This window comes from Lytechinus pictus, unplaced genomic scaffold, assembly GCF_037042905.1.
Source record: "Lytechinus pictus isolate F3 Inbred unplaced genomic scaffold, Lp3.0 scaffold_20, whole genome shotgun sequence".
Lineage (NCBI taxonomy): Eukaryota > Metazoa > Echinodermata > Echinoidea > Temnopleuroida > Toxopneustidae > Lytechinus > Lytechinus pictus.
In genome coordinates, this window is record NW_026974141.1 from 11,935,869 (window position 1) to 11,958,040 (window position 22,172).

Below are 22,172 nucleotides of genomic sequence, written 5' to 3' on the forward strand. Positions count from 1 at the left end.
TTATAGTCTCACAACACATATACAAATCCATACAGATATGAATCCCTATGTGTGTGATCAATGTAATAAGGCATTTCGTCATTCTGATCATCTCAGAAGACATAAACGAGCCCATACACGTGAGAAGCCCTTTGTATGTGATCAATGTGGTAAGGCCTTTAATAGATATAGGGATCTCACTAGGCATAAACTAATCCATACAAGTGATAAGCCCTATGTATGTGATCAATGCGGTAAGGCATGTAATAGATTTGACAATCTCAAATTTAATAAACGGGTCCATACAGGTGAGAAGCCGTATGTTTGTGATCAATGTGGTAAGGCATTTCGTCAATCTAGTGATCTAACAAGACATAAACAAATCCACACAGATGCGAATCCCTATGTATGTGATCAATGTGGTAAGGCATTTAGTCGAACTTGTCATCTAGTGACACATAAACAAATCCATACAGGGGAGAAGCCCTTGGTATGTGATCAGTGTGGTAAGGCATTCAATCAATCAAGTGCTCTCAGAAGACATAAACGAGTCCATACAGATGAGAAGACCTATGTATGTGATCAGTGTGGTAAGGGATTTTATAATCCTAATAGTCTCAAGACACATAAACAAATCCATACAGATGTGAATCCCTATGTGTGTGATCAATGTGGTAAGGCATTTAGTCGATCTTGTCATCTAGTGACACATAAACAAATCCACACAGGTGAGAAGCCGTATGTTTGTGATCAGTGTGGTAAGGCATTCAATCAATCAAGTGCTCTCAGAAGACATAAACGAGTCCATACAGATGAGAAGCCCTATGTATGTGATCAGTGTGGTAAGGGATTTTATCAACCTTATAGTCTTACAACACGTAAACGAATCCATACAGTTGCAAATCCCTATGTGTGTGATCAATGTGGTAAGGCATTTAGTCGATCTGATCATCTTGTAAGACAAACAATTCCATGCAGGAGAGAAGCCCTATGTATGTGATCAGTGTGGTAAGGGATTTTATCAAACTTATAGTCTCACAACACATAAACGAATCCATACAGATATGAATCCCTATGTGTGTGATCAATGTAATAAGGCATTTCATCAATCTGATCATCTCAGAAGACATAAACGAGCCCATACACGTGAGAAGCCCTTTGTATGTGATCAATGTGGTAAGGCCTTTAATAGATATAGGGATCTCACTAGGCATAAACTAATCCATACAAGTGATAAGCCCTACATGTATGTATGTGATCAATGCGGTAAGGCATGTAATAGATTTGACAATCTCAAATTTCATAAACGGGTCCATACAGGTGAGAAGCCGTATGTTTGTGATCAATGTGGTAAGGCATTTTATCAACCTTATATTCTCACAACACAAACAAATCCATACAGATGTGAATCCCTATGTGTGTGATCAATGTGATAAGGCATTTCATCAATCTAGTGATCTAATAAGACATTAACGAATCCACACAGGTGAGAAGCCGTATGTTTGTGATCAATGTAGTAAGGCATTTCGTCAATCTAGTGATCTAACAAGACATAAACAAATCCACACAGATGAGAAGCCCTATGTATGTGATCAGTGTGGTAAGGGATTTTATCATCCTAATAGTCTCACGACATATAAACGAATTCATAGAGATGTAAATCCCAATGTTTGTGATCAATGTGGTAAGGCATTTAGTCGATCTTGTCATCTAGTAAGACATAAACAAATCCACAGGTGAGAAGCCCTATGTATGTGATCAATGTGGTAAGGGATTTTATCAACCTTATAGTCTTACAACACATAAACGAATCCATACAGATGTGAATCCCTATGTGTCTGATCAATGTAATAAGGCATTTTGTCAATCTAGTGATCTAACAAGACATAAACAAATCCACACAGGTGAGGAGCCGTATGTTTGTGATCAATGTGGTAAGGGATTTTATCAACCTTATAGTCTCACAACACAAACAAATCCATACAGATGTGAATCCCTATGTGTGTGATCAATGTGGTAAGGCATTTAGTCGATCTGATCATCTAGTGACACATAAACAAATCCATACAGGGGAGAAGCCCTATGTATGTGATCAGTGTGGTAAGGCATTCAATCAATCAAGTGCACTCAGAAGACATAAACGAATCCATACAGTTGCAAATCCCTATGTGTGTGATCAATGTGGTAAGGCATTTGGTCGATCTGATCATCTTGTAAGACAAACAATTCCATGCAGGTGAGAAGCCCTATGTATGTGATCAGTGTGGTAAGGGATTTTATCAAACTTATAGTCTCACAACACATAAACGAATCCATACAGATATGAATCCCTATATGTGTGTGATCAATGTAATAAAGCATTTCGTCATTCTGATCATCTCAGAAGACATAAACGAGCCCATACACGTGAGAAGCCCTTTGTATGTGATCAATGTGGTAAGGCCTTTAATAGATATAGGGATCTCATTAGGCATAAACTAATCCATACAAGTGATAAGCCCTATGTATGTGATCAATGCGGTAAGGCATGTAATAGATTTGACAATCTCAAATTTCATAAACGGGTCCATACAGGTGAGAAGCCGTATGTTTGTGATCAATGTGGTAAGGCATTTCGTCAATCTAGTGCTCCAACAAGACATAAACAAATCCACACAGATGAGAAGCCCTATGTATGTGATTAGTGTGGTAAGGGATTTTATCACCCTAATAGTCTCACGACACATAAACGAATTCATACAGATGTGAATCCCAATGTTTGTGATCAATGTGGTAAGGCATTTAGTCGATCTTGTCATCTAGTAAGACATAAACGAATCCATACAGGGGAGAAGCCCTACATTGTATGTATGTGATCAATGTGGTAAGGCATTTAGTCAATCTTATGATCTTGCAAGACAAAACGAACCCATCGAGGTGGGAAACCCTATGTGTGTGATCAATGTGGTAAGGCATTTAGTCAATCTAGTGATCTAACAAGACATAAACGAATCCATTCAAGGGGAGAAACCCATAATAAAAATATAGAGTATTTCTAAAGCACCAAATCCACATTGATTAAGGGCCAAGGCTCTATATGTACGATCAATGTGGTAAGGCATTTAATCGACCCCACTTTCTCACCAAACAAATCACACAGGTTAGAGTTAAGAATTTCTATATGTGGTTGAGGCTATTTTATGAAAACTCTGTAATAATTATAATATAGCGCATATATCTGTCAATAACATTCAAGGCCCACAATTAACAACTTATGCAATACACAAAATGAAATCAATGAATACACAGAAATTGAACAAATTGACAATAAAACAAATATGCAATATTTTGAAGTTGGCAGTCAAAATAACAAGTAATCCCACAACAATTAAGCAAATTCTTGCTTCATGTGGTGAGTCTTTAATTTGTTGTAGAAGAGCTCTTTCAAATGGCAACATTAATGTCCGATGGGGGTGAATTCCACAAACGGGGACCTGCAACAGATAAAGTATATGTATATGATCAATGTGGGAAGGGAATTTTTAAATCTAGTGACCCCAAAAGACAAACAAATGTATACAAGGGGAGATCAATGTAAGGGATGCTCCGGGCTTAACAAATTCATATCTGAATGAATAGAGTAAAATTCACAAAGCATAATGCTGAAAAGTTCATCAAAATCGAATGACAGTGAAGTGAAATTGGGTGTAAAATAGGCAAATAATGTTTTTCATGAATAAATTTGAATATTTTATTCATAATAAATAATTTTCAAAAAAAGTTATACTGTCTTGTAGTTTATGTGGTAAAGAATGTACGTGCCGAGTTTCGGCGCGAGCGGCGGCTGAGATCAGAAGATGGGGGCATCATGGCCCTCCCCCCCCCCCCCCTCGTCCTCAATACATCTCAAATAGCCCAGTCCTTTTAGGGTTAATCGACCCCAACGTCTCACAAAACGTTAACAAATCCACACAGGTTAGCGTTGAGAAGGCAATTTTCTTGCAATCAATGACCCAGTGTATTTTGGAACCAGATGTGAATAACATATGTTGCGTTTGCTGAGCTGAAAGGGGGCTATGATAGTATGTGTAGGGTGTAGAATTTGTGGCGCACATGGGGTGGGGGTGATGGTTTTGAACATGTCCAAATCTTTTATGCGTGGATATCTTATCAATCATAAAAGATGTCAATGGATACACAGGCTTTTTGGTTTTGTTTTGTGTTGAAATTGTGCTTATTTCATGGATTGTATTGTGGTTGACAATGGGCGTTTTTTAGAGAGAGGTAGTGGTTTGAAGTTATGTTAGGATGCTGAGGATAAGATCAGGTTTCACTGCCGATGTTAATCATTAATTAAAGAGCAGAGAACGTTTGGCTGGAAAAAGGACAGTTGTTGATAAAAAAATTTGGGTGGTGAGAGGATGCATTGCCCATACAGGGAATATATCCTCTCACCTTGTGTTTTTTTAGATTGGAAGTGAATGTTGGGGTAGTTAGTGTACTCACTTTAGTTGGAGATGTTTATGTGTGGATGTGTCCGAAGTCCTACCCTGCCTGCTAAGTGCTAAGTTAGTGGTGGGCGAGGATCGGCCGAGGCAGGTGCGCGCGCCTGCCCAATCGCCTAGCCCTAGCTTAAACAAATTCCAATCTTATCAACTAGAAACTTTCACTACAGGATAATTTTTGACCGCTTTTTCTGGTAGTGATATTAGATTTTCACGATATTAAGTACTTTCTGAGATATACGACCGTCCACGAAATATGGTCACGCGCGAAGTAAGGTCACACGACCATACTTTTCACTTACCCATCACCCTGAATAATACGGCGAACAATTTCAATGATGACCCACATACAGTATGCGATATGCAGTGTGCACATAATTATGTGATGCACTAAATATAGCTGCGTTTTCTTTTCCGAATATTTCCGAATAAAAAACGTGTACGATGATCAAAACGAACAAGATAATTCTCAAATCGGAAAGTACCCGAGAGCAACAAAACCTCTGTACCCGGGGGACGTTGTTTACACTATGAGAAAACCTACTTAAAACAACAACGCCTGAGTATTCATTGAAAATAAAGAATAATAAATTAGTTGCTATTGATACACATTCTTTTGTACGCACATATATCGCCCGACGATGAAACTTAAACCGGCTTTACGAGTTTTCTTGGACAATCATGTTGTGCATCTTTGAAAGGAAGTGGCTCCCCCCGAACGTATTATGGTACAGGGGTCAAAAAAACGTCATCAATCACGTGACATAGAATAAAAAACTGTATTTTCTTTGTAATCAGTTTCAACTTTTTTAATTTCAAGTCAGTGATATGTAAGTTAAACCATTAAGTGTTGTATCCATGTATTTCCCCAAAAAAATGAAAAAATGCCAACATAAAAAACGAGCGTTATTTAGTTACGACAAAGATTCTGTTAACGAAAGTTAATGAAATGTTCCGAAAAAGCTTAAGATGTGAAGAGCGCTGCACACGGCGTTCCAGGAACAAGGCATCTAGTCCAAACAGGTGAGAAGCCACCTTTTTGTGATCGATGTTGTAAATAAGCGCATGAAATCTGCCCTAAATTACTTTTTTATGTATGTTTTTGCCTTTAACTCAATTTATATACACAAGCAGCAATTACCCGTGGCAGCACAGGGGGTAGGAGTCATTTTTCTTTATCAAGGTGTGGGGGCGACATTCTTGTATGTACAGCTAGACTGCCTATTGACACTGAAAGCCAATCAGTTTATTGATGAAATATATTAAACTGATTCATAGCAGACTTCTCTTTCAATATAGATAGGTTCAATTAAGTTAAGCATCTTCGGTTGAACTGGAGGAAGAACTTCAATAATTATTACAGAGTGAAATCCAAATTTAACTATACAATGGAAACATGTATTAGAATACGGTGTACTCAGTAAGCAGTCGATCAAGAGGCAATTATATTGATATAGAAATGTTATCATTACATGTATTTGGTCAGAAATAAATATGTAAGTACATTGCACATGTACCTTACAAAGTACATTAGACTGCGGTTGTTTGTACTTTTTAAACGTTGCTCAATCATAAGTACAGCGGGATGTCAAAAAGAAGTGAAAGTGAGAGAAAGGGGGGGGGTGATAATGAGTGAGACAGAAACAGTGGTGGGAAAATGAGTTAGACAGACAGTGAGGAAAATGACAAACAATGGGAAAATTGAGAGAGGGAGGGAAAAATGAAAGAGACCTACACGGGGAAAATGAATGAGAGACAGACAGAGAGTGGGGAAAATGAGAGAGACAGTGTGAAAATCAGAGAGAGAGAGAGAAGTCATAAAGAATACAAAAGACCGAGAGAGAGAAAAGGTTTAAGATGTTAATTGTGATAAAAAGATAAGATTTCTATGGCTTCCATGGGCTTTTTAAATATATTTTTTTTAAGTAGCCTAAGGCTAGGCTATAGACTTCTAGAGCTATAGAGACTTTTATTAGAGTAACGTTAAAGGACAAGTCCACCCCAACAAAAAGTTGATTTGAATAAAAAGAGAAAAATCCAGCAAGCATAACACTGAAAAATTCATCAAAATCGGATGTATAATAAAGTTATGACTTTTTTTTTTAAGTTTCGCTTGATTTCACAAAACAGTTATATGCACATCCTGGCTAGTATCCAAATGAGGAGACTATGACGTCATACACTCACTTTTTCTTTTGTATTTTATTATATGAAATATTCTAATTTTCTCCTCATTGTCAAGTGATACAACGATTAATTCCTCCCTGGACATGTGGAATCAGCATTATAATGGTTCAGTCAAGTTGGTCCTTGTTGTCAAATCTTTAAAAATGAAATATTGTATAATCAAACAATAAAAAACAAAAGAAAAAGTAAGTGATGGACATCATCGACTGACTCACCTATAGTTGTGCATATCACTGTTTTGTGAAACATATAAAATGACTTATTTTACATCCGATTTTGATGAAAATTTCAGCACTATGCTAGTTTGATTTTTCTCTATTCAAGTCAGCATTTTCCTGGGGTGGATTTGACCTTTAAATTGTTGAATTCGGCTTTATGCAAGGTTGGATATAACATTATTTTGGATGGCTGGATTTTGATTTTTGTCGCTCTTCCAACCTTTCAATCCTTGATTTAATATTTCATTTTTAGAGTGAATGGAGAGGAGCGGAATGAAAGAGAGATGAAGTACATTGTAAGTTCCAGGAGAAACAGTTCTAGGGAGAAATAGGAGAGAAAAAGACATAGCCTGAGGGCGAGGAAGCTGGGTCCCGTATTACACAAAGGGTAGCGATTAATCGTACGCTTGATTTTCACGATTAATCGCATGGGCGGATCCAGGGGGCCCGGACTCCCCTATTGGCGGAGCAAAAACAGGGGAAAGAAAAAGAAGGGAAAAGAGAGGAGAAAAAGAAGAAAAGGGGAAACATTAGGAGGAAGACGAGAAAATAAAATAAGATGAGGGAAGAATTGGAAAATAATTGAAAAAAAAAATTTGCATGTCACTGTATGAAATTTTCGCTCGCGCATCGCGCTCGCATTGCCTTTTATAGGTGATTAACATTTCTTGCTCAATATGGAGGTTAAAATATAAAATGTTGAAATCAATATACTGTATAAAACATATTTAAGCTCGGAAATTGAAAATTTCGATTGATTTACAAATTGATTTTTAAAAGGTGCCCTGCATGTAAAAACTTCTGTTTTATGGTTTGAATCAATATTAACATTTTCTGCTCGCGCTGCACACTCGCAAAATTTGATTTGTCAGGTACCTATTATTTTCCTGTATTCCATTAAGATCTCAAAATATCCCTACTCAGGTCAGATTGACAAAATGTATCAGCTAGTGCTTGCATTTTGATTGGTAAGATATGTATATATTAATATAAATTCCGTAACAAACTACTTAAAATCCCCATTGACAGTTTATCAAAACTTTCGGCTCGCGATTTCAGCTCGCATTGATTGTTGAAATATAACTCAGGCATCTTATTCATTTTAGAAAAGTGCTTTAAATGACTCATTTTAGGCTGTTTTATTAACAGCTTAAATTGACCCTTTTTCAGATCGGAATATCAGTTTTAAGCTCGCGCTCGCCTTATTGATTTTCATGATAAAAAAAGGGTATTTAGAATGCCCAGATTCTAGGTCGTAAAAAGTGATCTGAAATACGCGTTCGCATGTTTATTCAGATACGCAGCTTGTTCTCTATTTAAATCATCCAGTTTCAGATCACAATATCAAAAATCTTCTGCTCGCGCTTTGCGCTCGCATTATTAATGAAGGAAGATTTCCATTATACTTATCCTTTTCATGATTTACAAAACATGAATAGAGTTTCCCATTTTTAGGTGCACATCTCAAATTTTTCACGCTCGCATCCATTGTTTAGTTATATCAGTACTGAACTGAATGATGATCCTAAGCACTGTTTCAAGACATTGAAATTTGTGAGATATTTCCTATTTTTGAGCAAGCGCCATGAGCGCCCAGCTGAGGCGGATACCGGCACTTTACAAGAAGCCATCATCATCATCACGTATTCTTTTCACGATTACAAAAAGTGCTTAGAGTTTCCATTCTTCAGGTAAAAATGTAAAAAATTTCAGCTCGCGCTTCACTCTCGCAATATTTGATTGTTGTAATATGTAACGTCTCCATGGCTTACTGCAAGCAGCAGTTAACAGATCCTTTTTTTTTATCAGATCAAAGCTTCGCGCTCGCAGTAATTATTTAGTTGGATACACATCTTGTTTAGAATCACAAACATATTGCCCAGAATATTCAAATTCTAGGACAAAATACATAAAATTCAAAATAAAGAGCTCGCGCTTCGCGCTCGAATTTCTTTTTTAAACTAAAGTTTAGAGATTATTATATATGTATGTTGATTTATAAGAATAAAGCTTACTATTATAGGAATACCCCTTCAAAAATAGACAAAAATCAACTTCGAGCGGCCGATCGGGTAAAATGTGGCTGAAAAAAAAATCCGCCGCCCCCCCCCCCCCCCTCTCTATTGGCGAAGGCTGGATCCGCCCCTGAATCGTACATTGTAGTCTATGTAATCAATAGTAGAAAAATGTTCTGCGATCATTGCTAACCTTTGTGTTACGGGCCCCAGATCATCATTGCTTGCACATTTTGCTTAAAGAGGAACCCAGCCCAAATAAAACTTGTTATTATAGAGAAAAAAAAAATCAGACAATTCAGTTGATAGGTGAAAGTTTGAACAATATCGGACAAACAATAAGAAAGTCATGAATTTTCAAAAGATGTGAATATTGGTAATCACTTTACCCATGGAGACACTGGCGGATCCAGGGGGGGGGGGGCAAAGCCGGCTCGTGCCCCCCCCCTTTATATTTATCCTTTTCATGATTTACAAAACATGAATAGAGTTTCCCATTTTTAGGTGCACATCTCAATTTTTTCACCCTCGCATCCATTGTTTAGTTATATCAGTACTTGAACTGAATGATGATCCTAAGCACTGTTTCAAGACATTGAAATTTGTGAGATATTTCCTATTTTTGAGCAAGCGCCATGAGCGCCCAGCTCAGTGGCGTAACAGGCGGGGGGGCAGGGGGGGCAAGCTGCCCCCCCCCCCCCTGGCGGAGCTCACCGGGGAAAATAAAAAAAACGGGAAAAAGAAAAAAAAAAGGGGGGAGGGAAGGGAAAGGGAAAGGAAAGAAAAAAGGGGAAAGGGAAAGGAAAAGGGAAAAGAAAACTAAGAAAAAACATATAAAAAGGGAAAAGAAAACTAGGAAAAAACATAAAAAAGGGAAAACGGAAAAATAACGGGAAAAAGAAGGAAAAAAGAACAAGTGAGAAAGAACAATTCGCCCCGATATCAAATACATTAGCATGATTAGTAAGACAGGGAAATAAATTAAAGATGACAAAAAGGCAAACAAAAGCGGGAAATAAAGGCAGAATGGAATTAGCCAAAATCTAAATTGGAAAATAAAGAATAGGGACAAGATAACGTACACTACCGGGCTGCCGAGGATTGAGATAACGAGCGGGAAGAAAAATGGATGGTATATAGCATAATGTCGTATGAAAGTCTATCATAAACTTGCTAAATCTCCAAAGGCTCTGTCCAAGAGTCAAGACCCCGTGCAGTGGGGGCTCTTCATATGTAACCTTTAATGGGTTCTATAACGGGCCCCTATATGGACCCTTCCTGCATCATAAGCTTTACGTTGAAGCACTGGCGTACCGGGGGGTGGTTCAACAGCCAAGGGGAAATAAAAGAAAATGAAGGAGGCAGCGAAATGAGATGAATGAAAAAAAAAAAATGACATGATATTTGCTATAATGATGTAAAAATCTATCACATAATTAGAATTTCATTTTAACAGGCCGTTTTTTTTCTGGCTCGCTTCGCTCGCTGGCGACTTTTTACAATTTTTCCCACATTTGCTATGGTGTGCCCCTCACAATATTTGGATGATTACGATACACAACTGTATTGAATTTATGTGTTGTGTTAAAGCTATATAAATATACACGCAATTTGATTAAAATAAGTGGCCATCTGTAAGGTTTAAAATGGCTTTGATATCAAGAGGTTCCGGGGCTCTGCCACGGACCCCACCCATAAAGCACTGTTATATGGATGAGTTTGGACCATGGCCCCCAAAAGTTCTACAACCAAACAAAAAAAAATGAGGAAAGAAAGGAAAGTGTATTATATTTTCTGAATATCACGTTAAAATCTATCTTCATGTTAGATTCTCATGAAAAGGTGATTTTTATCTCGCTCGCTTCGCTCGCTCGGGACCTATATTAAGCTACTTCTTGCCAGAAGCGCCATACTCGGCCCCCTAGAGCATAACGAGCTTCGCCCTGATGCTCACAATCATAACAAAAATTCCTGTTCTGAATCACCGTGTCGTACAAAAAAGAGAGAAAAAAGGAAAGAGGAGGGTGAAATATGATATCATCTTTTTAACATTATGTCAAAATCTATCACAAAATTTGATTTTTGCAATAAAAATGTCAAAAAATTTTGCTCGCTCGCTTATATATATATATTTGCCCGATACGCCATGTCGCCCCCTCAAAATTTTTGCCTTATGACGCCATTGCCTGTTCCATAATATGACCGGGAAATTTTTGGCTCTTGCCCCCCCTGGCCACCGACCCCTGTTACGCCGCTGGCCCAGCTGAGGCGAATACCGGCACTTTACAAGAAGCCATCATCATCATCACGTATTCTTTTCACGATTACAAAAAGTGCTTAGAATTTCCATTCTTCAGGTAGAAATGTAAAAATTTCAGCTCGTGCTTCACGCTCGCAATATTTGATTGTTGAAATATGTAACGTCTCCATTATGCAAGCAGCAGTTAACAGATCCTTTTTTTATCAGATCAAAGCTTCGCGCTCGCAGTAATGATTTAGTTGGATACACATCTTGTTTAGAATCACAAACATATTGCCCAGAATATTTAAATTCTAGGACAAAATACATAAAATTTAAAATAAATAGCTCGCGCTTCGCGTTCGAATTTCTTTTTAAAATGAGGTTTAAGAGATTATTATATATGTATGTTGATTTATAAGAATAAAGCTTACTATTATAGGAATACCCCTTCAAAAAATAGACAAAAATCAACTTCGAGCGGCCGATCGGGTAAAATGTGGCTGAAAAAAAAATCCACCGCCCCCCCCCCCCCCTCTCTCTATTGGCGAAGGCTGGATCCGCCCCTGAATCGTACAGTGTAGTCTATGTAATCAATAGTAGAAAAATGTTCTGCGATCATTCTGTGGTCATTATTTTTTATTTATGTTATGAAGTAGGCATCACTAGAGCTCTTTATATAAAATAGTGTATGTCATGTGGACAACATGTAAAAAGAATGAATGTATGCTGAAAAAGAACTATGTAAAATAATTTGATATGTTATTGTTTTGTTTATACTTACCGGTATCATACACTTATACTGAGTACCCCTCCCCCCCCCCCTCCCCGAGTCCCCCTGGGTCTTGACCCCTCAATCCTAAGCTTTCTCCCCTTTTTTTTTTTTTTTTCTCTTCCACTTTAACATCCTGCCCAGTTTCCTTTGCTTTTCCCTCGTCACTACACAGGGGCGGATCCAGCCTTCGGCAATAGGGGGGGGGGGGGCCGAAAAAATTTTCACCCACATTTTCCCCGATCGGTCGCTCGAAGTTAATTTTTGTTTGTTTCTTAGAAGGGGTAGTCCTAATATATAGTCACTTCTAAGCTTTATATATATATATATATATATATATATATATATATATGCATATATATATTCATATAATATCATAAGCCTTATTTAAAAAGTGCTCGCGCGAATTTTTTATATGCGTTTTGATCTGATACAAAACGGATCTGTTAACGGCATCTTCTAGCAATGAAGATCTTACATATTTCAACTATCAAATAATGCGAGCGCGAAGCGCGAGCTGAAATTTTGACATTTTTACCTGAAGAATGGAAAATGATAAGTATATAACTAAATAATTGATGCGAGCGCGAAGCGCGAGCTGAAAAATTCGAGATTTAAACCTAAAAATAGGACACTCTATTCATATTTTGTATATCATGAAAAGGATGAGTAATTGGAAATCTTCCTATTTAATGCGAGCAGAATTTGTTTATTTAATTTTAATATACGCGTTTTGATCTGATCGAAAAAGGGATCTGTTAACGGCTGCTTGTTAGCCATGAAGACGTTTAAACTATTTAAACTATCAAATGCGAGCGCGAGCCGCGAGCTGAAAATTTTGACATTTCTACCTGAATAATGGAAATTCTAAGCACTTTTTGTAATCGTGAAAAGGATAAGTATATAACTAAACAATTGATGCGAAGTGCAAGCGGAAAAATTCTGGACACTCTGTTCATGTTTTGTAAATCATGAGTAATTAGAAAGTTTCCTACATTAATAATGCGAGCGTTAAGCGCGAACAGACAATTTTTGATATTTTGCAAAATCTGTTAATATTATGGCCTGAAAACTGGACATTATTTTAAAGCATTTTTGTAATTATGAATAAGATGCATGAGTTGATATCTTTCAACAATCAATGCGAGCGGAAATCGCGAGCCGAAATTTATGTTAAACTGTTATCAAATGGGGATTTTAAATTTAGAATTAATATTGAGATATACATAACTCACCAATCAAAATGCGAGCGTGCAGCGCTAGCTGATAAGTTTTTACACAGCAATCTGACCTGAATGGGGATATTCATTTTTTATGCATGTACTGTAATTATCCTTATACAATCTTAGCCTTTTTTAAAATCTTACTTGCATCTTACTATGTATCTTTGTTTACTTGTTTCTTTATGTATTTTGATATTTTTATATGCTCAATGTATTTTAATGGACTTGAATAAATAAATAAATGAAATAAAATGAAATGGAATACAGGAAAATAATAGGTACCTGACAATCAAATTTTGCGAGCGCAGCGCAAGCAGAAAATTTTAATATTCAGACCATAAAACAGAAAATCGTACATAGCACTTTTTGAAAATCAATTTGTAAATCAAACAAAATAATAAAAGTTCAATTTCCGAGCTGAAATATGTTTTGTTTATTGACTTCAAAATTTGATATTTTAAGCTCCATATTGAGCAAGATATGTAAATCACCTAAAAGGCAATGCGAGCGCAAAGCGCGAGCAAAAATTTTATATCTCGACATGACGGATTTTAGAAATTATTTTCCAAGTCTTCCCCTCATCTTATTTTATTCACTCGCAGTGGCGTAACTACGGGGGGGGGGGCATGGGGGGGCACGTGCCCCCCCCCCCCCCCAATCGGCTGACCAAAAAAAAAAAAAAAAACGGGGAAAAGGAGAAAAAGAGGGAGAAAGGAAGAGGAACGTAGTGGGAAAGAAGAAATTATTATTTATTATAATTGTATATTGTATTATAATCATGTTATGATGTTATGTTATTTTACATAGGAAACATTTTTATCATAACTTTATGAAACATAATTTGCTTAGGGTCCATGACTTCATTGTTCCTGGTGCTCGCATTGTCTGTTTAATGAGATATATAAACCTGTTGTACGAAAACCTCCCGTTTTCAAGTCAATATACACCAAATATATTATTGTTTTATGTAGTGACATATGGTTCTTTTTCATGACTACTTAAAGTGATTGCCCCATGTTAAGGTCTTAATATAAAACATTTCCTGTCCGTGATTACGTTCGCTTCAATGGATTGGTGAGATATGTCTGCTCTCCATGAATTCCTAAAATCAGTCCTTGAAATGTCCCTTTTTCCGATCTAAATATCCAAAATTTTCAGCTCGCGCTTCGCGCTCGCATCATTTGGTTAGTGAAATACCTATGGTCTTAGTGAATTCCTACAAACAAGCCTTAAATTGCCCCTCTTCATGTTTGAAATTCCTATTTTTTTAGCTCGCGCTTCGCGCTCGCAATATTTGATTAGTGAGATGCCTATGTTATTCATGATAACAATGACTACAAGTGTTTCATATGTGTTTAAATGTAATTCTAACAAAATCAGCAAGCGCTTGGCACTCGCATTAGACGACTACATGGTGAGATATGTATACTATTAACAGATTCCTAAAATATAGTCTTTAAGATCTCCCTGTTTGGGATCAATATATACAAAAATTTTCGATTATAAAGTCCCTCTTTAGGTCTGAATATCAACAATTTCCAGCTCGCGCATCGCGCTCGCATTATTTGATTGCTGAGATGCGTATGTTATTCATGATTACAATGACTACATGCAAGTGCTTCCTTAAAATGTCTCTATTAGGTCAGTATACCTGACAACTGAGCGTGCTTCGCGCGCTCACTAAGTGACTCAACATTTTTGCTGGTGCCCCCCCAAAGCCGTGACCCACGGTACGCCACTGCACTGTTCACTCGTCTACCTCCTCTTATGTTTCTCTTTTTTTCTCCTCTCTTTTCCCTTTTTTTTTCTTCTTTCTTTCCCCTTTTTTATTTTTTTTTGCTCCGCCAATAGGGGGGCCCGGGCCCCTCGGCCCCCCTGGATCCGCCTATGACTACATGCTTTCCTCTGCAATATAAATCCCCAGCCCAGTAGTTGCAAAATTTCGTCGAAGGGGGACTTCCTATCCTTTACGATCAGGGGCCCGTTTCTCAACACCGTCATAAGTCTAACTTCTTGACTAAATCGGAGATAGTGAGCTACTTGTCCGCTAACCGTTTCACGAAGCCCTCTTTACCAAGATCGGGTACAACAACCTCACTAAATATTTATGACACCTCCGAACCTGTCATAACTTCTTTCTTAATGACGTATGGCATCACGTGGGTAGACTATGACATGCGAAAGTGCCTAGATATTTTAAAATTATAATCTTACGTAATCAATCATAGAGGTTGAAATTCCATCACAAAACAAGTGGGTTAATGCATTCAATGATAATTGTAATACAAAGAAACTATAAAAACTGTTGGTAAACGCCACAGAACCATTCATTTTGAAATAGTAAAATGATTTAATCGATAAAGATTCTACCACGTCAGGCCATCCATAACTGAACTCGTATTTGCTGTTTTCAGACCCCTATAAACAGTTGGATAAATTCTATCTCTAATTTATGCATATAATTTGTCCAATATCGTATCTTTCGGTATCAATGATTAAAAATATTTCGTTAAACTATATTTTGATGACGTTTGGAATCGTAAAAGTCCGTATAATTATCATCATTTTACAGAGAAAACCGTTATGGTTTACTTTCGTAAACTATTAAAATTGGGTATCCCGGGGGTACCCATCTCAACGTCCACAAGTGATTTTTTAGTTATGAAATGAAGTATTCATAATTTAATTTTCTCTGCAATTGAATGCTCCAGTCTTCATGGTCTAAGTATGTATGATGCATAATTCACCTGTGCTATTATTTTGAAAAGATTTATTTCCCAATTCATCATAATATTTGCAACTTTGTCATAATTATTCTTTTGGAAAATTATGCTCTGTTGTGACTAAGGCTACGTCTCGTCTGCTCTTTTTACCGATAGTATATCGATATCAAGGTATTCTAGTTAGGAAGCCTTTCGAGAAACAGGTTTAGTAAGATTGGAACTAACTCCGTGGTTGGTGGATAAAGATATGACTAACTTGTCCATGTGTTGAGAAACGGGCCCCTGGGTCCTACTCCCTTGTACCGTACCACCGCAAATAGCTTTCCATAACTACCTTAACTTGAAAGAAAAATAAGTCTGTTTCTGGTTGTGATAGAACAATCTCTTATTTATATTCAACCCATCAACGAAAATATTTATGAATTTTTTGTAATGATTTAATTATAATTTTTTTAGATAATCATCATATAATTCTGGTGGGTTAATCAGACTGCAGACTTGTATTTTCTGCAATATTCATCCAGAGCCGAGGTAAGCTCCGAGCTCGCGGGCGCTCCAGCGATGCCGGTAGACGGGGCGCGGCGCCGAGTCTATACCGGGGACCAAAGACCGCGTCCGGCGTATTTTTTTTTACACCACTGCTCCGCCAAAACATTAAAAAAACCCACAGAAACGGCTCGCGCAAAAGTCTAACAAGTTGACCACGCGATACGTAAAAAAAAAATTAGCCTTAAAAAACAAACCTTATTTCAACATATGAATAAGATAATCTTTTAAAAAGCGTTTAGTTTGTTTGGACCTAATTCGCTTGAATTACATATCAATTCCTACATATGCGAAAAAGATTTTATGAACATTTTGTTCGCAATTATGGCACCTGCAGATATTCAGATGCATGAAACAAAGAAATAGGGTTTTTAGCTGCAGACTATCTCTTTTCTTCGTGTAAATTTCAGCACTCGTCCTCTCTCTCTCTCTCTCTTTCTCCAGCATTCTCCTTTCTATATTTGGGCGACAGTGGCCTCTGCATTGTACGGAAGCTTAAAAGTGCCACCGAGATGACGAGATAATTCCTCGTCTTCTCGACTTTTTGGGTCCGATAAAGCGAGAAGGCGTTATCCGGTATCTCGTCTTCTCAGCCTTTTTTTGTCCAATAAGGCGAGACGGTGAAATTCCAAATCTCGTCTTCTCGACTTCTCGGATACGAGAAGATGAGAAAGCGAGATTCCAAATCTCGTCTTCTCAACTTCTCGGGTATGTAAAGATGAGAAGGCGAGATTCCAAATCTCGTCTTCTCAACTTCTCGGGTATGTGAAGATGAGAAGGCGAGATTCCAAATCTCGTCTTCTCGACTTCTCGGGTATGAGAAGATGAGAAAACGATTTTCCAAATCTCGTCTTCTCGACTTCTCGGGTATGTGAAGATGAGAAAGCGAGATTCCAAATCTCGTCTTCCCGTCTTCTCGGGTATGTGAAGGTGAGAAAGCGAGATTCCGAATCTCGTCTTCTCGGGTATGTGAAGATGAGAAAGCGAGATTCCAAATCTCGTCTTCCCGTCTTCTCGGGTATGTGAAGGTGAGAAAGCGAGATTCCGAATCTCATCTTCTCGACTTCTAGGGTATGAGAAGGTGAGAAAGCGAGATTCTAAATCTCGTCTTCTCGACTTCTCGGGTATGTGAAGATGAGAAAGCGAGATTCCGAATCTCGTCTTCTCGACTTCTAGGGTATGAGAAGGTGAGAAAGCGAGATTCTAAATCTCGTATTCTCGACTTCTCGGGTATGAGAAGATGAGAAGGCGAGATTCCAAATCTCGTCTTCTCGACTTCTAGGGTATGAGAAGGTGAGAAGGCGAGATTCCAAATCTCGTCTTCTCGACTTCTAGGGTATGAGAAGGTGAGAAGGCGAGATTCCAAATCTCGTCTTCTCGACTTCTAGGGTATGAGAAGGTGAGAAGGCGAGATTCCAAATCTCGTCTTCTCGACTTTTTCGGTATTAAAAGGTACGGAAGCTTGAGAGTGCCACAATGGTAGCCTGTCGTCATCATGGGTGTCGATCACGGGGGGGGGATGGGGGGATATATCCCCCCCAATATTTCAAGTGGGGGGGATGGCCTGTATTATCATCCCCCCCCCCCCAATAATTTAGGGTAGAAAATTTATGATGATGAAAAAATGTAAAGGTTTGATCATGATGATTATAGTGATGATTAAAGTATGCCATCAATCAGTTTGTTTCCCTCGCAATTTGTGTATATTGTTATTAAATAAAAACATTCTTTTCCAGGACTTTTAAACAGATGGGTGGAGGTTCAAGATTAAAAAGAATGAAATGTTTACGTATATGATATTTTTTAACACATGACATAAAAGGACCCCGACGAAAAACAACTTTTGTTGATAGGGTGTTCCATCCCACCAGTGGTAATATGATCATATTTTTTTTTATACAATTTTTAATAAGTGAAATCAATTAATGGTTTCAGAAAGAATAATCATTCATTTCTCTCTAAAGCGTATCTTCGGATATGAACATCGGATTTTTTTCCATGTTATTCTTGTTATTGTTATGGACTTGAATAACTAAACTTGATTGGCTCTTTCTTATTTTGGCAAAAAGAAATCTCTTTTGAGTTTGGAAAGGGATGACAGTTTTGCATTCTATATGAGCACACTCATGCGGTACGTAAATTTCATTTTAACACATATATTAGCTGATATTACACACTGATGGTTCAAGAAAATGTTGGAGAAATATCATAACATGACAGTTGAGTTTTGATTGTTTTTATGTTTGTTTTTGTTTATTGCACTTATAAAGCATTTAAAACATGTTAAAATCCAGGGTTAAAATCGTCTAAGGAATGACGGTAAGCCCGATTGCGCACGAGAAGCCACACAGTTTGTACTTTGTGCTAGTCTTAATTTGTCCGAATCTGCATTTTATCATCATGCATTAAGAAGAAAAAAGATATCGCCAGTCGGGTTAGATTTAAGAGAGAAGTTGTATACATCATGTCCAATAAACAGATCACTTTGTACATGGTCCAGACAATTTTTGTCATTTTTTCTTTCGTATGAGTTTAGAATAGGCTTACTTGTAACACAAATTGAATATAAAAAAAATATATATAAGTACAGTACACTGCAATAATGAAATAATTTCCAAGAACACAGTGGCGTAACTACGGGGGGGGGGCTTGGGGGCACGTGCCCCCCAATCGGCTGGCCAAAAAAAAACGGGGAAGAGGAGAAAGGAAGAGAAACGTAGTGGGAATGAAGAAATTATTGTTCATTATAATGTTATATTATAATAATGTTATGTTATAATACATAATAAACATTTTTTCATAATTTTATTTTGCTCAGGCCTAGATTTCTTCATTGTTCCCGGTACTCGCATTGTCTGTTTAACGTTTTTAAGTCAATATACACCAAATATATTTCCTCGCACTTCGACTTATTATTGTTTTATGTAGTGACATATGGTTCTTTTTCATGACTACTTAAAGTGATTGCCCCATTTTAAGGTGTTAATATAAAACATTTCCTGTCCGTGTTTACGTTCGCACTAGTAGATTGGTGAGATATGACTGCTCTTCATGAATTCCTAAAAATCAGTCCTTAAAATGTCCCTTTTTCTGATCTGAATATCAAAAATTTCCGATCGCATCATTTGTTTAGTGAAATACGTATCGTATGGTCTTAGTGAATTCTTACAAACAGGCCATAGAATGCCTCTCTTCAGGTCTGAATATCCTAAATTTTCAGCTCGCGCTTCGCGCTCGCAATATTTTATGAGTGAGATGCGTATTATCATGATTACAATGACTACAAAAAGTGCTTCATGTGTTTAGATGTAGCAAAATCAGCAAGCGCTTTGCACTCGCATTAGATGACTATGGTGAGATATGTATACTCTTAATGGATTCCTAAAATATAGTCCTTAACATGTCCTTGTTTGGGGTAAATATTTACAAAAATTTCAGCTCGCGCTTTGCGCTCGCATTGTTTGTTTAGCGAGACAGGTATGTATCATGATTACAAAAATTTGCTTATAATTTCTTTTTTTGGTCTGCATATCAAAAATTTTCAGCTCGCGCTTGGCGAGATACTTTATATTGCCAAGTCGACTTAAATAAGTTACATGTCAACATAGCGATATATCGGGATTCTCGCCGGGACTTGTAAACTTCATATCTCGCCATGTGGACATATCGACTTGACAAGATGGAATATACCGCTATGTCGAAATAATAAGCGTATTAATTACTTAAGCGGCGAAGCGATGGGGGGGGGGGGACCTTTCCCCCCTAAATTTGAGGTGAGGGACGGTCCCCCCTAGATTTTTAGTTGAGAACCTTTTTTTGCTTGTCAATTTGTTTTCTACGTCCCCCCCCCCCTGAATTGAGGTGGACCCCCTAAAATATTTTGCCCCCCCCCCCTAATTTTGGTTGACAACCTTTTTTTTCTTGTCAAAAAATGTTGGTGGTCCTTCTTATAAATTTTGGTTGATTTGCTTGTCAAATTTTTTATCTGTGTCCATCCCAAAATTTCAGGTGGACCCCCCTAAATTGTTTTGCCTTCCGCCGCCAATGATTGATTAAGACATGGCAAGATAAAGTACCACGCCATGTCGTCACGTTGATGGCATTTTCAAGGCTCCGTACTAGGGGTAATTATCCGGGGTAATTGTCTGGAGGGTAAACTTCCGGGGGGGGGGTATCAGTCCCCGGCGGTAAAAATATAAGGATAATATTTTCCTTGAAGTAGTTGTCAGGGGTTGGGTTATTGTTATAGAACCCAGGCGCGGATCCAGGATTTCGTGGGGAGGAAGGGGGGCCAAATTTGACCTGATTTTTGGCGCCCATATATGTACTTTTCGAAAAATGGCGCCCACTCCCTCCCGATCAGGCTAACTTAAGTGCCTTAAATGGATTTTGAATTATCTTATAATCACATTAAAAAAACCAAAGACCACTTTTTCATGTGTTCTTGAAAAGAAAATCCATGAATATATGATGTAATATCAATGGGAGCGCGAAGCACGAGCGATTGGGGGGGGGAGGGGGGTTCAATTTGGTTTAACTTCTAACCAGAGTAGGCCCTACTAGAATATTGTGTAAAACGGGAGCTGTAGTTTCTGTACTGTTGTGTTAGAATACCCTTCAATAATATTAATGATAACCTCTTGGGAATAATGCAATCTCGAAGCAATCGACTAATTCTCCTCATCAGTGGCGTATTAATTCAGCATGGGTGCACGGGGGGGGGTGGGGTGGCGAGGGCACCAAGTTAAAAAAAATAAATGAAATGGGGGGGGGGTAGACGTCAAAGAAAATCTAAGATTTCATTCTTAAAAACAAATTGAGGTATCTCACAAGGTCTAAATAAATAATGAGAACGCGAAGCGCGATCTTTTTTTTTTTTTTTTTAAATAGATTTTTCATGTATTATATCCTGAAAGCCTAAGTCAGGGGCGGACCCAGCTTCCGCCAATAGGTTGAGGGGCCATTTTTTCACCCATATTTTCAAATCATATTATCAAAGTTGATTTTTTTTTTTCTTTGAAGGGGTTGTCCCAGTGCCGTAATGAGCCAACAATTTCGAGGGGGCTCGATATGGTGTATCGCATAAAATTAAAGAGAAGTTGCCAGTGAGCGAAGCGAGCAAGCAAATATGCTGACATTTTTATCACAAAAATACAAGGTTGTGGTAGATTTTGACATAATATTTGGAAAATAATATTATATTTCATCCTAATCCCTTTCCTTTTCTCTCTATTTTTTCTTAGTCTTGATTCTCTCTTTTTATTTTTTTTGGGGGGGCAAAAAGCCCATGTCCTAACAGTCATTTTACTAGCTTTACTTTATAAGCAACATAAATGTGTAATAATCTCTTAAGCCCTATGTAATCTAAAAATGAAATTTAATGTATTTTGTCCTGAAAATTGAACATTTTGGGCAATGTTTGTGAACCTGAACAGGACGCGTATGTAACTAGATAATTACCACGAGCGCGAGCAGAAATGTTAAATATTCGTTCTGGCCTGGTCAAATAGGGTCCTGTTAAGGATGTTTTGCAGTTAGCCATTAAGACTATACATATTTCAACGATTAAATAATGCAAGCGCGAAGCGCGAGCTGAACATTTTTTATATTCCAACCTAAAAAGATTAGATTTCAAATCCCCCAATGGGACATTCGATTCATGTTTGTCAATCATGAAAAAGGATGAGTAATTTTTGGTATCTTCCTACAATAATAATGCGAGTGCAAAGCGCGAGCAGAAAATTTTTGATATTCTAATTCCAAACTGGATAATTTTAGCACGTTTT

General features: G+C 37.6%; 1 protein-coding gene and 2 pseudogenes across 1 annotated transcript; all 3 read left to right on the forward strand.

Annotated features, from left to right (window-relative positions):
- Positions 1-37: 37 nt before the first annotated feature.
- On the forward strand, positions 38-5,996 carry LOC135157850 (zinc finger protein 724-like). The gene has a single exon (XM_064114904.1). The coding sequence runs from the start codon at positions 38-40 to the stop codon at positions 977-979; it is 942 nt and encodes a 313-aa protein (XP_063970974.1). The 3' UTR covers positions 980-5,996.
- Positions 1,044-2,219, forward strand: LOC135157803 (zinc finger protein 681-like; annotated as a pseudogene).
- On the forward strand, positions 2,233-3,017 carry LOC135157804 (zinc finger protein 681-like; annotated as a pseudogene).
- Positions 5,997-22,172: the final 16,176 nt, after the last annotated feature.